General features: G+C 41.1%; 1 protein-coding gene across 4 annotated transcripts in view; it reads left to right on the top strand.

Moving 5' to 3' along the window:
- The first annotated feature begins 297 nt into the window (after positions 1-297).
- Positions 298-15992, top strand: part of MAP3K7 (mitogen-activated protein kinase kinase kinase 7) — a 48788-nt gene continuing 33093 nt past the window's right edge. For 3 of the 4 annotated variants that reach the window (XM_084513321.1, XM_084513320.1, XM_084513319.1), the window contains exons 1-5: positions 298-895; positions 12195-12305; positions 13917-13982; positions 14939-14984; positions 15839-15977. In XM_084513321.1, coding sequence (XP_084369447.1) covers positions 803-895; positions 12195-12305; positions 13917-13982; positions 14939-14984; positions 15839-15977 — 455 coding nt within the window. In that variant the 5' untranslated portion in view covers positions 298-802. The remainder of the gene's footprint in view (positions 896-12194; positions 12306-13916; positions 13983-14938; positions 14985-15838; positions 15978-15992) is intronic. The other variant, XM_084513322.1, reaches the window with a different exon arrangement.

Below are 15992 nucleotides of genomic sequence, written 5' to 3'. Positions count from 1 at the left end.
ACACCCAGCCCTCTGCCCCTCGCCTCACGGAGGCGAGCAGTAAGGCTCGGCTGTGTGTGGGGAACGAGCCCGGGGCACGTCCCCGCTACCACGAGATGGCGGCGGCGCCACCACAGCCGCGGGGCTCGGAGCGGGCAGGAAGAGGAAGCGGGGCCGGGGCCGGGGCTGGGGCCGGGGCCGGGGCTCCCCCTGCCGGCAGCGTGCGGCGGGGCCGGGGGGCGGAGCGGCGCGGCGGGGGCGGGGGCGGGGGCGCCGCCGCCAGGCCGTGGCCCCGCCGCGGCCGGCCGAGGAGCAGCGGCCGCTGCCGGCGCCGTTCCCCATCCCGCCCCCTTCCCCTGCGCTCCCTCCCCCGCGGCGCGGCCCGGCCCGGCCCGGGGCGGCAGGAAGCGGCTCCCATGTCCGCGGTGGCGGCGGCGCGGCGGCTCTGAGCGCCCCCCCCTTCCCTCCCCCCACCGCCACCGCCGGCAGCACCCCGGGGGCGTCCCCTTCCCTCCGCCGCGGACGCGCGGCCGTAGGCGGCTGCCGGGCTCCGGGGAGGCCGCGGCCTAAGGGGGGGGTGCGGGAGGGCGCGGGATGCGCCGCGGCGCCGCCGCCGCCGCCGCCGGGGCCTGCGGGGCCTCCGCCCGCCGCCACTGAGGCCCGCGGCCGCCGCGGATGCGGCCTCGTCCCGGCCAGGCCCTCGGCGCCCGGCGCCCCCGCGGAGGGCAGGAGCCGGCGGCGGCCAGGAGCCCCGCGTAGCCCCGGGCCCTGCGCCCCCCTCGGCCTGCCCTGGGCTCTCGTCCCCCCAGGTGCCAGAGGAGGGATGTCCGCTGCCGCCTCCTCCGCTGAGATGATTGAAACCCCCCCGGTGCTCAACTTCGAGGAGATCGACTACAAGGAGATCGAGGTGGAAGAGGTGAGCGAGTGGCGGGCAGCGCGGCCTCGCCCCCCGCCGCGGCCTCGGGCAGGGTCCGGCCCCGAGCGGAGCCGGGCGCTCACGGCCGCCCTCCCGCCGCCCTCCCTGCCCCGCTGGGAATCGGGGGGCTCCCCCGGGCCCCCAGCGGAGAACAAAGCGGGCGGGGAGCCGCCTGCCGCCAGCCCCCACGCGGGAGCGGGGACGGGAGCGTCTCCCAAGCGCCGTCTGCTCCCCGAAAGTTTCGCCTCCCGTCGTGGGATGGGTGGTGAGAGCAGTTGTCAAAGGCTTGCACGGGAGGGAACTGCGAGCTCTGGTGTGCCCCGGGAATCCCTGTTTCAGTGCGTCTCTGCTTTCGCCTCCTCCTGCCACCGGCCTGAATCGTTGTGTATTTAGTCATCGTACCAGTGTTAACTATCGCACAAGTTTACAGCTCTGATGGCAGTCAGGACACACATCTGTCCTTCTTTATTATTATTATTTTATTTTTTTTTGACACACGCTAATGATGTTGCACTTGTGGATCTGTAACACTTCATCTGTGACTGGTGCCTGTTACCCAGGAAGTGGCATTCAGTGTAACATAGTTGGAAGCGAGCATTTCTTCCTCACCGGTAGGGAGTTTCACAGTGAGATTACTGCCTTGAATTCTTTAGGTAAAGTACAGAATTTCTTACGGTCTTTTTTGTCTTCCTGGATTTCCCATGAAGCTTGCATACTTTACTGAAAAGTTTAGTATGCGTTTACCGCAGCAGTGTTTAAATCACAGACACACACACAAAATATTTCTGCTGGATTTTTCTCCTCTGATGAGGTCTCTACTGGCATGAAGTTGCTTCATGCAGATCCATACTGAATTTGATCGCACAAGTTCATAGAGGCTGGTCCCAAACAGACACTGAAGACTGCTTTGTGTGTTTATTTGCCAATTACCGTCTATCTCTTTCAGTAATAATTCCCCTTTTGTTCTCAAAGTCCTTATGTGGGAGTAAATTTAGCTTCTTGTAGTAGCTTTTATGGGTATAACAACCATTAAAGTGCTTTGGTCATAATTATCGGACTGGGCTTGCATAGCTTGGGAGGGTTCATAGAACATAAAATCTGTGGTATTTAATAGTACATCAGAATGCTTTTTGCTGTATTCAGGTAGCATCATGGTGCCTTCAGCTTCCACCAAAGCAGGCACTGGAAGCTTTCAGAAGATATTTTCTTCCAAAATGTTGCCGTTTCTTCTTTGTACGATATGGTAACGTTGGTGATTTTTTGACTCCGTCTAATCTTTCCTCTTCCCTTTATGCATTTAACTGTTGTAAAATGAGAGAATTTTATGGTGTTTGGGAATTTAAAATATTTTTGCGTTTGATAATGTACTGACATTTTTGCAACACTTGCTAATGGACAGGGATCAAATCGCATTCTTCAGGAGAAGTGGCTTTCCTCACCCACAGAAGAAAATAAAGTTCGTAGGAATTTAATCATCATAAAAAGGTGCCCAGTGATGGCTCATAAAAGTGAGTAGCACATACACTCCGCACACAGCACTTTGAACGAAAAAAACACTATACAAATTTTTTATCCTCACAGCACCCTTGGGAAGACTGTCAGCAAGGACCGTATTGCCTTTTTGCACGTAGAAAATGTGGACTTGCAAAGCAAGTAATTGGTGTACCTAGAATTTGTCATTCTAAAGCTTAATGTCCAGAGCATGGCTGTGTCGTACATGCCTGCCTAGCACCTGCAGATACGGGAATGTATGCACAAAAATGTATGTAGAGATAATGCCTAAGCACTAATTTGGGCCTTATTTAGTGTGATGGCTGTGTTGTCCCCAAAGTAGTATCTGTGTTGGAGATGACAAATCTCATGTAATATGAGCAAGGAAGCTTTGATGAATTGTCCTCTTCATGAGGAAAGCTGATGACAGCTGTTGTAGCATTTTGAGTTATGCTTTATGTACCTGTTCTACCCGATATTATTATTAGGCAATGGGGCTACCATAGTGCTGAACAGTCTAAATGTCATTGTGCAGTAAGAGAATTAAGATCTACCTTACGATAAAACAGGTGAATTAGGAACCATGCTTAGACCTAGCTTTCCTCAACTGTGGTTGTTAACCTCTTATTCGTGGTACAGTTTCAGAGCAGATAGACAACTTTGCAATCATAAAACATACCCTATTGCTGAAAGTTGTCTGTGCTCACTGCAGATCCAGAAGTTTTCAAGCATTTTGAATTGGCTGTAAGGTTTCAAAATGGTCAAGTTTTAATGGTAAACTTCAGATGTTTCAAAATGGAGTGTCAACAGATCTGCAGTGGAAACTCAAATGAATGCTTGTATAATCATAGCTTTGCTGTTGTATTATCAAGGCTGTCTTGTCAGCAGATAGCAGTTCCACGCTGCCACTGGTTTATTAATAGATATTGAAGTTCTGGAATACTTGCAGGCACTGAGTCCTTGCTAATAAATGTGAGATCTATAAGTGCACTTTCATTTAGGTTTAGCCGAACTCTGCTGGAGGATATCAAGAATATACCATATTTTGTTTTAGTTACTGTGTATGTGGCTGTATTGTGCAGCTATCCGGCACTGTTACTTCCTGTAAGTCAAGCATATCTCCAACTTCAGGCTGCCTTTTCATTTTTTAAAGTGCGTGGACTGAAGTAAAATGTGGAGATAATTATGAATGAGTTGGAGTCAAGTCAAGATTGATGTGACAAGGGGAGTGTGTTCAAAACTAGGAAGGGGAAAAACAACTTAAAATTTGGGTTCAACAGAAACGTTCTCTACTTTACCATGCCTAATTTTGACCGTGTGACTGCCTTTTCAAGTTTTCATGTACTGGACCAACAAATCACTAGAAACCAGATAAGTAAAACTAAGAAACCAGATAAGTAATACTTAAGAATTTATCTGAAAACTTAATGTAATTGAAATCAGCCCTTCTCCATCATGTAACTTGAGAACAGTCCCATACATGACCAAAGCGCAGACCTCTTCATCACATGATGTGTGTGTGCGCCTTAGATTGCACAGCCAAGAGATGCACGTCTGGTCTTGTATGCTGGGGCCCTGCCCAGTCGCTGCTTGATGTAGGCAGGTTGAAAACCACTGCCTCATTTGCCAAGTTGCAAGTTCCAAGTGTCAGAGTGTGTAATTTACTTGAAAACTTGTTTAACACTCTCCTTATGTACTGTGATACACGTTGAAGTTTGTATTCAGCAATCTGTTTGAACAGCAGTGAATTCTAAGGGGATTTCGGGGAATGTTTTCTTTAAGATGAATAAGTAAGCTTTCTAAATATTTATTTCAGGAAACCTACTTAAGGTGCCAGCAACTAAGGAGATGCAATTTTTAGTCGGTTCACCTACGTTAGATGTTTTTGAAGCAGTTGAATAATTTCATCAACTGTGTGAGAAGTGTGCTGAAATTTATGTATGTGTTCCTTGAAGTTATGGAGCAGAGAAGTTCAGAGGCAAATATATGAGGAATTCAGTGAGATAAATGTGTTTTGCTCTTTGCTTTTCTTTAGAGTAAACTTTAAATGAAATGCGGTGACCACTTATGTCCCTTGCACTACAAGACAACACTGGATTGTGTAAACATCTGCTGAACATGGAATTGTTGCTACCTCTGTGTAAGACTTCATCTTTTTTAGATGCAGTCCTCCATGGATTGTGTCTATAATTGTAGAATACCTGTTCTGAAAATCTGTGCAGGTAGAAGGAGTGTTGACAAGAACTGCACTGAGATCTGAATTATACATTTGGTGTATATCTGAATAATATTCTGACCTGGGTACAAAAGGCTTGGTTCTAAGGAGCTAGGGGTGGTAATTGGGAATCCATCTGAAGTTAGGCACATCTGCAACTTCTCAGCTTTTTTCAGAAAGCAAGCCTCTAAGGTACAGTCCTGGGCATCCAGAAGCAAAGACAAAAACTGAGTAGATGGTGAAAGCATAAGTATGAATTTCTATGATTTAGTCTAGGTACATTTATGATTTAATTGAAATCATCGTTTAAATTTTGTTTAGTTATAGTGGTGGAAGATTCTCTTAATTCATCTACATGAAAAACTAGCTGAAGTGTAGAGTGTGAATTTATAGCAGTAGTTACACAACATCAATTTCATGTGGATGAAATTTAGCTTGCAGTAAAACGTTTGCAAATCAGTAACAGTCTAGTTAAACCATTAATGTAAGACTTTACATCTATTTCAACATGTAGAAATATGTTCGATCAATCAATTTGCGTCCCCTAAAATATACTGATATTTCCCTCTCATAAGAACGCCTGGGAAAGAAACCTCGCAGGCTCTTGGATGCCAGTGGTGAAAACAAGACACGTATTTATGAGATAATAACCAAGTTCCATGTCTGATGTGGCAGCTAAGGTCACAAGTGATTGACAGTGTAACTGCTACCAGAAATAGGGGAGGGGGAAGGCCTTTCCCAGCAGAATAAAAACTGAAATAATAAAACAAACTTAGTGTGACCTTTATGTATCCCAGCTGGTGGATTCCAGTAGTGCTTTACCAACTGTAGGATGATTATTTGTTTTTCAAAGATCAATAGTTTTAGACTGTGCCAGGCCAGCAAGCCAAACTCATATTGGAGCCCCTTACCTTGAGTGCCTCGTTATCCAGCAATTTGTGTCTAAACCTAGAAAGAACCTCCTGTCTGGGTTGCTGTAATGGAACAAACTGATACATACAAGAACATCAGACAAATCTTTTGTTAATATGGTTAAATTACTGTTAATTAAAATGAGTTCAGTTCTTGAGACAGCCTTGTAAAAGGCTATCAGTATGTAAAAAGTTGGAATGAAAATATAACCTGAGAAACTGTTATCTCTGCTTGAGATGCACACATTTCTTAGAATGAGTGAGCTATCTGCACGCAGAGAGTTTCATGTTTGGAGAGAAAAAAAAAAAAAAAGTCTGGAAACACCCTGATCTAGTGGGTGGCATCCCTGCTATGGCAGGGGGCTTGGAGTTAGATCATCTTTAAGGTCCCTTCTAACCCAAGCCATTCTGTGATTTTGTGATAATATTCAGAACAGGTGTGACAGTACTTTGGTACTCCATAAGCATGTTCTGCACAAGTTGAAAAGAAATTGAAAGATTTCTTTTAACAGAACTAAGTAATAGTGCAGTGTTGTCCAACTCAAGAAGGTAATGCCTGGAACAAGGACTGCCTGTATCACTTTGTAGCAAAGAGAAGTTAGGTGTGTTTATTAAGAATAAAATTATTTTTTAATCAATGATTTTTCATTAATAAATCTTTTATTTTTCTTACAACATTTCGTATAAATTAAAGTGAAGTTAAAACTAGATAAGAAATCTAGGTGCTAGTGGGATTGCTTATGTTCTTTTTAGGGTTTGGATGGAGTTTTTTTCACTGCAGTATAAATCCTGGAAAGGGCAAGCAACATTTAGAATTGGGTTGAGCACTAGTACAGATAAACTTAACCAGTCAAAGACTTCTACTGTAAGAATTGGCAGATCTGAACTCCTTCCTAAAAGTTCTGCCAGCACATTGGCCACAGTCATTTGTGGCATGGGGCCGATTTGCTTCAACCTACTTAATAAAGCATAGCAAATGCAGGGGAACTAAAGCTGGAATTTGAGGCTGGAATGATAGAAAATTTAGGGATATATTTAAGGGGCTCTAAACTGTTGTTCATGGCTTCTGTTGGCACTTTTTTTTTTAATGCGTGTCTTTCCCATATGTTTTATGGGCAGATGGGTGAAAAACTAAAAATATTAGTGTGCTTTATTGGTACGGCTGCAACTCTGGTAGATAAAGAGAAGTTAACATATTAAAAATGTTTCTGTTTTCACAAAACACTGTCAAACTTGGTTTTGCCCTCCATCGTGCATTGTGTCTGAAGCTAAAAAGATCCATAAGTTTCACTGGACCTTTCATTTCTGGATACGCCAGCAACAAAAGGGACAAACGTACTAAAGATAATTTAGAGACTGCTGTCTGTTTGGAAGCACAGGTTTGGTTTTGTTAATTTTGAAGTGCTTGTCTTTCTTCCTATAATCATAAACAAAAATGTCATGTAGATACTGCAAATTGTGAAGACAATTCTCATACTACATATGCTACCCAGGGAGCTATTGTGTTTTATTGCTGCCTTGAATATCCAGCAAAGCCTTTTTAGAAAGAAAAGCACTACGTTTACAACATGCAGAGCTAAATGGCATGAAGTTTTCATGGATAGGGATAAAAACTATTTCTGTATCTTTATATTTTTGAGTAAACAGAGGACCTCTGCAGCTGATACAAAATCGAAACTTTGGAAGGATTAATTTCAACATTTGATAGGGGAATAGTATGCCCCTATAGTATAAAGGATATATATATAGGATGCTTTTTTCCTGTTTTACTGGGAAGGGGTAGGGGGACCACTGTTCACGTCCCTTAGGACAAAATACATCCTTAACAGCTTAACATATCTGCAGTCTCTTATTTCCTGCATGATTTCTAGTCTACATACTTATCAGTCAGTATAGTCTACATACTTACCAGTCAGTGTCATGTATCTTTGTTTATGTACAGCATTTGATACTATTTGTACACAGGGGCAGAGGTAATGTTTGTTCCACGGATCTTGTATGGTTCATATTCTTTAAATAAGATTCTAAATACATTATCTGGAAAACATGCAAGTGGCGCTCTCTTTCGCAATGTTGTTTTATCACACAGTAAAATGTAACTTTACTGGTATGGCTTTTGTAGGGAGAGGAATACATTCATACATAGTTTTAACCTATAAAGCTCTTCAAGCATTTCTGCCAGTTTAAAACATGTTAGTGTCACGTTTTGTCAAGAATCACATACTCAGTGATTCTTGACAAATTCTTTCTATTATGTGGGATAGCAGAAGCAGCAGCGTTCTACACTTCTAAACCTCTCATCTGCCCTGTATTTCCCTTTTCTTCTTACAAGATATTTAAAGGGCCAAGGCCTTTTACCAAAAGAATGTGTTTATTTTTAGATCATTTTCCAAACATACACAGTGCTACAGATCAACTGCTGTTTATTGATTTGTTGTGTCAATAATTCCATTAACTGTGCTTCATATAATTCAGAATATGCACTACTGCCCAAACATATGGTGTGGCACCAATAGCAGGGGACAAGAAGGAATGAGCATGAAGAAACTAAAGTTCAGGCAGCGCTTCCCTTCCGTGCTATTAAGTTACTTAGTTCCAGTACACGGTGTTGAAGGAAACTTTACTTAGTGCATTTGTTACGCTGTTCTGACAAATTCCAAGACTTGCTCCTAGAATGAATAAGTTTGGCAAAAACTGAGAAGGAAGAAAATGAAATGGAAGTGGGTTCCACCACTAGGTCTGTTGTGTTGATTATAAAGAATGTTTTTTGCAATGAACAGGATACTTCTTCCAGATTAAGTAGGAAATACATAGGGGGATACCATATGCACTTGGTATACGACTTTAAGGTTGTATCCAATCCATCACTGCTCCTGACGGTTGCTCCTTCATATGTTGTCCTGGAGGCTGAGCTGCTTTAATGTAGAATTGAATCTTCTCTGTTTTCCCTGTCTCCCAGGTAAATATTTGTTTTGTTCATGTTCTCCCCTCGAGTTCAAGCCTCTGCACAAGTAAGCAGAAAGCCACTGATAAATTGTTATGGAACCTTGGCTGCATAGTCATTTATCAAACTCTTTTCACCAGCCATAAAATGTATGTATCTGATGATCTCTCACAGCCTTCGATTATGTAATTAAGATTTAGATTGCTTGGTAAATTTTTTATTTTTTTTTTTTTTAACAGTCTTTGGCAATACTTCCTGAAGTGCATCTAATTCTTAGTATTTACTAATGGATTCTTGGTGTTAAACCAAAAAGTCATGGATTTATCTTCGGGGCACAGCATGGAGTTGTATTGGCTTACGTGCTGATTTTGACTGAAATCAAATGCAAGGGACACTTGTGCTTTTTTTCTTTGTTACATATATAATTTTATCTTTATATGCTTAATGAAAAAATGTTTTTAAAACACATATAGTTTATATTACACAAATGCAGTAGCAAAATTGAAACTGTAATATATACATAATATATTTGTACCTGATTTATGAGAAACTGTTTGTTTTGTCTCACATTACTGGATTAACTGGAACGGAGCCATAGTCAAAAAGCATGAAGGGTATGAGTACATTTAGCAAAGGAGCCTCACTCTGCCTTCTACCATAAGGTCAATTGTCTCCTGCTAGGACAAATCATTCTATGCACAATTCCCTTCCCCTAGGCCAGGAGGAGAGTTCTTCCCAGTTACTTGATCAATTTAGGTTTATTTGTGTTGTAGAGGAGCAGCAGACCTGGAACTGAATCACTGCAGCCAGTGCAGCTCATCCTGCATGAGTTGCTCTGTGGCATCCTTCTCTATTTAATGGTGTCTCCTTAGCATTTCTGGGATGTAAGGAGGCTGCTAAGTTGAACATGCTTAATAGTGTGTGCACGGTAGATCCTTTCTACGTGCATAGTAAGTAAATCAGCACTTCTGCAAAGTGCAGGCTTACAGTGCACCCACAGATTGAGACTTTCTGTAAGCTGTAAGTCTGGTTGTGCAGTGTGAGGGGTGGGTAGAGGCATGGCAATGGACAGCTCTCTTGTGCTGGTAGAAGGTGGGGGCCTGCCGACATCAAGAATTTGGGCATTGCTATTCAAAATGTGGTCGAAGTGAGAAGAGGAGATACCAGGAAAGACTTTGGACCTCTAGGTCTTCAGGTGGCTCAGTTTCCCGTTTGTACATTTGTAGCTCGATTATCATTCATATGGCTCTGAGTTTTCAAATTTGCCTGTGGACTGCAAGAAAAGAGTCGATGTCTGTTAGATCAAGAGAAGAGCCGTGGCCCTACACTAGCTGGAGAAAGGGGGTACAAGCAACAGGTCCCCTTTGTGTGGAGCAGAACGTGGCACCTTGTGGAGCTGCTGTGGCAGTCTTGTGGTAGGCTCGGTCTATGAGCCACCATTGTGGCGGGTGAGGGTGAGAAGCCAGGGCATCCTGGAAGGCAAAGTGTGTGCTGTAAAGTGGAACAGAAAATATTTCTTAGTGTGTATTAAGGAAAGCAGAAAGTGAAAATGTCATTGATCACCATTCCTGGGCAGCTGGCTCTTATAGATGTACATGACCTTTCAAAAAGATCTTGGGTACTTCCCCTTTCCTCATCTTTCTTAATGCGGAAATCTTGCTTGGTTTTTGTTGTTGTTTTTTTTGTTTGTTTTGTTTTTTTGTTGTTGTTGTTTTTTTCTTCCTCAGGTTGGGCCTTTGCTTGCAGACTTTCTGATTTAAGCATGAAAATGTAGCAGGTCTTGATCTACGTACCTGCAGCTTTATCCACCCCTGCTCTCAGGGGAAATCAGCCTCTGTTTATTTGTGTTATGAAAGCGTGTAGCGCACACCTCACCAGAGCATGGTTTATGTGCATGACAGTCAGGTCGCTGTGACACAGAGCCTGGCAGGTACCATCTTTGCATTGTTTCAGCACTGGGGATGTGCAGTTACTCACTGAACTCCTTCAAACTCCTTTTTTTTTTTTTTTTTTTTTTTTTTTGTAAGAAACCATCTAGTTAAGGAGTGAATTCACTACCAAGCCTATAAGAATCAGTGTGATGTTAATAACGTGAATGCAATACCATGTTTGAACATTTTTTGGGTCCTTTAATTATGTGGCATCTCTATATTTTAATTTTGAATATTCCTTTAGTTGTTGTTTCCAAAGGCTCTCTTCCCTCTTTGGTTGGGTAATGTCATAAATAAAAAAAGAATCTCTAGCGAAGAGTGAAGGTAATTTTGGGAAGTGTGTTTTTTTCGATCCAAAAGAGTAACTGTGTGTATGCGTTACCCATTTCAGGAAGACTAAAATTAAACTGCAATAATAAACTGTTGTTACAAGCTCATTTGTAAATGCTTCCACTCCACCCTCTGGTTCCTCTGCCCACTCCCGTTCACTTCTGTTCTCCTTCACCCCTCAAAAAATCATTCATTGGATTAGAAGCGTCTGCCTTGTTTCTCTAGATGCGTACAGAACTTGCGAATTAAGGGCTAGTAACGTGAGCAGAGAATACTGTTAAAACCATCAGCAAAGGAAGGCTGCTACAGCCAAATACAAAATTAGAGACCGACATACTAAGCCCACTGTCCCTTTCTTCTTTCCTTATGCTTCCCATCTGCTCCACCTTGCCTTCTTTTGGATTTGGAGGAGCTCCTGTCCCTTAGCTTCTTTTATGCTGTTCTGTGCCTTCCGTTTTCTCCTCTTGTCTGAAAGAGAAAGGAAGGGAAGCGAAATGTAACTCTTAGCTTGTCCGTGCTTTACTGTAGCAGCTTGAGTTACTGTTGGTGGTGGTCTGGTTACAACTTCAAATTTGCATGTGAATGTTTTGTTGTTTCTGTATATTTCTGGTTTGCTGGAAGTGAAATTTCAATTTACAGTACTTTAGATCTTGCCCATAACTGAAAGTAACCTCACAGAAAAAAAAGACATTTCTCTGCACCCTGCTTACGTTCTCATGCTGAGTTTCAAATAACTATTCTAAATGATAACCTTCTTTACAACAGATGTTTCTGGTTTTAAAGGATTCTTGAATAATATAGTACAGAGAAGCTGCTACTACTGCTCTGTGAAGTTACAGTGAAGACTTAGGGATCCTGTCTTGCTTTGTATATCTTTAGGTTATGCAAGCTCCAAACACAGTAGAAAGCAGGCATCAACAAAAATGGAGAAAGCATAGTTACTCAGATACTGTGCTTGCTTTCAAGACTCTCAGGAAAAAGTTCCTGTTCTCACACTATTCAGGCACCTGTGCGAAAGTGGGAAGGTAACTGTGAACACCTCACCCAGGCTTCAGCACAGTTCATACAGTTGTCTGGCAATGCACTTCCATTTTGGAAGTTTGAGTTCTGATATTACTCACAAGCATAAAAATAATTCAGCAGGTAAAAATACAATTTCACTGGTCATATCTGTAAAAACAAATTTGCCATAATTCCCCTAATTTTCTTCTGAGCGGATCTTGTTTGAAATAATTATTAAGATCATGTTTTTTTCCAGAATACTGTTATTGAATTTCTTCTGTAAAAGATCTCTGGAGGAAGCTTAGGTATGCACGAGTTATGTTTTAACTGCATAATATTAAATTGCATCTGTAAAACTCAATTTTGCCTGTCTTTAGTTTTCTAAGGTAAATGTATTTTCTATTCTTGACGTCATGGTCAGAAAATTAAACTATACTGAGTTTTAACTGAAGTATTTCATATTATGTTATTTCAGGTTGTTGGAAGAGGAGCCTTTGGTGTGGTCTGCAAGGCAAAATGGCGAGCTAAAGATGTAGCCATTAAACAAATAGAAAGTGAATCTGAAAGAAAGGCCTTCATTGTAGAGGTACAGTAAGTTTGGTAAACACGGGTTTTTGCAAAGCTTTTTTTCTTTTCATGTTAAATTTCTAGGGATATTTAGAGTATTTAAAACAATGTCTGTATTACATAGCAGATGTGGTCAGTGGTACCCAGTACAGTCCTGGACTCCAGGTCATACAGAACAGGACTCCTATCACAGCACGCTGCTGCTCCTTTAGTTCACTCCCACAAAAACTGGAAGGAAAGGGGGAAAGGGAGTGGGTGAAACAGCAGTTTCTGGTTTCTGTCCCGCTGTGGAGTCAGGACACAGACAAAATACCCACCAGAGTCATGGAGCTGATTAATGCTTCCAGGTGCTAAAGCTTTTAGGTTCTTCACACAGTCAGGTCCATGCTCTAAAAATGTTTAATTCAGTGGTTTAAATAATTCTGTTATATTTATGTGTAAGGTTATTAATGAGTGTCACTCATTAATAGGGCAAATTAATAAGGGCAAATCACTCTTCTATTCAATGTCTGCTTCTTTAGAAAGATCTTGAGCACTTCAGATCCACTGACAAAATTCCACACATAGTATGTTCTAGAATTAAATGCTATCTAATTTAAATGAGGTGTATTGTGTTATGCTGCTTAGTAAGAATCTAGGATGTTCAAGATATACAAAATGCATTAAAAAATGTAACTTTTAAGGGGTAAAGGAAGCATATTTGTAATAGGCCTCTCTATGTAAAAATGTTCTTCGTTGCCATTGTAGATTATTAATGTTACTAATCTGACTGATTTAATAGTGAGTAGATCAGATCCCTTTCTTAGCATTTTTGTGTTGGGAAGAGATCTGAGAATCACGGAAATATTTTAATAATTATTAGGATTTAGGAAGCCCTACATAGTGCAAGCATAAGATGTAATGCTCCATTCGGTTTTTTTAGAACTTCTGAAGTGCACAGAAAAAGTAACATTAGCTCCCTAGAGTGGACTACAAACAACATAAGCTGCCTCAGAGGTCTGTGTAAAGGGAAAAAAATTCCTTCTGATTCTTCTTCTATCTAGGGGCAAAGAAGAATTCAGTGCAAAATAGTCTTGTCTCTCTGTAGCAGGCATGCTTTTTAATACCATCAATTAGTACAAGCCGCAGTAGGCTCTTGGAAACTGTCACATTAATATTAAACCCAATGGCATGTTTTATAGGCTTGTGTCTTTTTTCACTTTTTTTTTTTTTTTTCCAGAACAGTAGCTTTCTTTATAATGAATAAAGCCATTATGGTTCAGATTGTTTATGAGGTCAGACAGTCTGGATTCCAACACTGGGGGCTCCAGGAAAAGCACAAAACCTTAAAAAGCCAGAGTTACAAAGTGCTTATGATTTGAGTGATCTTAGTACGCCATGGAAAAAAAAAATCATTAAATTTAATTTCTCTAACATTTCTTTTGAATTCAGTTCCAGTTAGACACAAATCTAATTATATAAATTAAAATGCAAACAGAAACATTAGTCTTGTAATTTCTCAAATTGCTATCAAGGGTTATGCAGACAAATAAAACTATAATTGCTGTTGCTGTGTATGAATTATAGATGTGAATATAATATTAGCATTTTTTCTCCCATGGTTTGAAATGACGTGTGATTTGTATTGCAGCTTCGACAACTATCACGAGTAAACCATCCCAATATTGTCAAGTTATATGGAGCCTGTCTAAACCCAGTAAGTTACAGCTTTGTCAGTAAGACAAAAGGTGACTAGCTTACCATATGCAAGCAGCAATGCAGAAAATGTGAAATTTATATACAAAGAGGGTGTTTTATATACATCTGATACGTTTAAGCCATGATAATGCTTATTGATACAGATACAGATCTGTAGGTTGGTTGATATTTTCAGGTTCATGTCCCCTCCCCGTCCTCTTAGGAGAAATAAATTATGTCAAGAAAACCCCAGAAACTTTCTAAACAGTGGTTATATTTCAATTTGTAAAAATGGCATCTGGTATCTCACATACATAGTGTCATTCAGAACTACAGTTCTGTTAATTGCAAATCAGCAATGCAAAACTAAAATTTATTAGCAACACATGAATCATAGCATGTAAATCAGTTCCTGCTCTCATATATGCAGTTTTCAGGATTTGCTCTCTTTATGCCACAGCTGCAAACAGTTCCTCAAATTACGAAAGCAGAAGAGCAAGTACTGTGACAGGACAGATACATGCATAATTAATTCTAGTGCAGAATATATAATTGACTAAAATAATGATAGATTAATTTTTTTCTTAGAACTAGATAAATTATTTTGACATGATATTTAAAATTTTTGAAAGCCACTCTAAAACATATAGTAAAGGCAAATGAATTACACTTTGAAGACAGCATTTGATTTTCAGGATGGGATCAGGAGGGAGAAAGTGCATTCTCTTGTTTCCTAACTTACAGTGGGAACTAAGTATAAAGGTAATTTCTTTTTCTTTTACGTAAATGTCTACCATTAACCCTGACTCTATGTCATAGATAAATTTTCCATTACCTTAGGTGTGGACACATTGCATTTTTTTTTTTATTTTTTATTTTTTTTTTCAAAAAAAAAACCCTTTCCTTTCAGTTTACAAAATCTGTTCTCTGCCTCTACATTTAAACATCCCTATTTTTTGTTCCCTCTCCACAAAGGTGTGTCTTGTTATGGAGTATGCTGAAGGAGGTTCTCTGTACAATGGTGAGTACCATTTCAATATGATGTCTTACTGGAGCTGAAGTACTGGTACTAGTGAAAATATTACCTAGAATATAAAGTTGTTTCATACATATGTCTTAAAAGATTTTTAAAGAGAAAGGAGTGTACTTCTAAAAACCACTTTTCAGACTGTTAGTGTGTTTTTTGATATCAGTTTGTTATTGTTTGTACAAGTCATTGAAGGTTTTCCAGTGGAAGACTTCATCTGAAAAGGACTCTCCCTTGTAAATTCCCTATGTAGTTGTTCAACATGGATTTTAGCAGGGATAGCCCAGAACAAGCAACATCTTTCATGTTCATAGAATCATTGAATGGCTTGGGTTGGAAGCGACCTTGAAGATACTAATCTAGTTCCTACCCCCCTGCTGTGGGCCGTGTCACCTCCCACCAGATCAGGTTGTCCATGGCCAGGTTGGATGGGGCATTGAACACCTCCAGAGCTGGGGCATCCACAGCTTCTCTGGGCAACCTGTGTCAGTGCCTTACCACCTTCTGAGTGAAGAATTTCCTCCCAACATCTAACCTAAATCTCCCCTCTCTTAGTTTAAAACCACTCCCCTTGTGCTAGCATTAACTGCCGGAGTAAAAAGTAAAATATTGTTACTGGGTGTTAGAATTCTAGCATAAAATATTATGAAAGACATACTAAAACTTAGACATTATTTTGATGTTTTCATTAATTAAAATATCCTTTTGCAAGCTGTTAAAGCTTTGCTGATGAAATATTGTTAATTACTTAGATGCCATACAGCTTTCTGCTTGGTATGTTGTTAACCCTATTGTATCTGTTGTAATATGCAATAAAGTTCTTTTTAGTTTGTGCCTTTGTTTTGCAGTGCTACATGGTGCTGAGCCTCTGCCTCATTATACTGCTGCACATGCAATGAGTTGGTGTTTACAGTGTTCCCAGGGAGTGGCGTATCTCCACAGTATGAAACCAAAGGCTCTAATTCATAGAGACCTGAAACCACCAAAGTAGGTTTATGGCTT

The sequence above is a fragment of the Aythya ferina genome (genome assembly GCF_964211825.1).
Source record: "Aythya ferina genome assembly, chromosome: 3".
Classification (NCBI taxonomy): Eukaryota; Metazoa; Chordata; class Aves; order Anseriformes; family Anatidae; genus Aythya; species Aythya ferina.
Note: the sequence above shows the minus strand (reverse complement) of the source record. Positions and strands in the feature narration are given on the sequence as shown.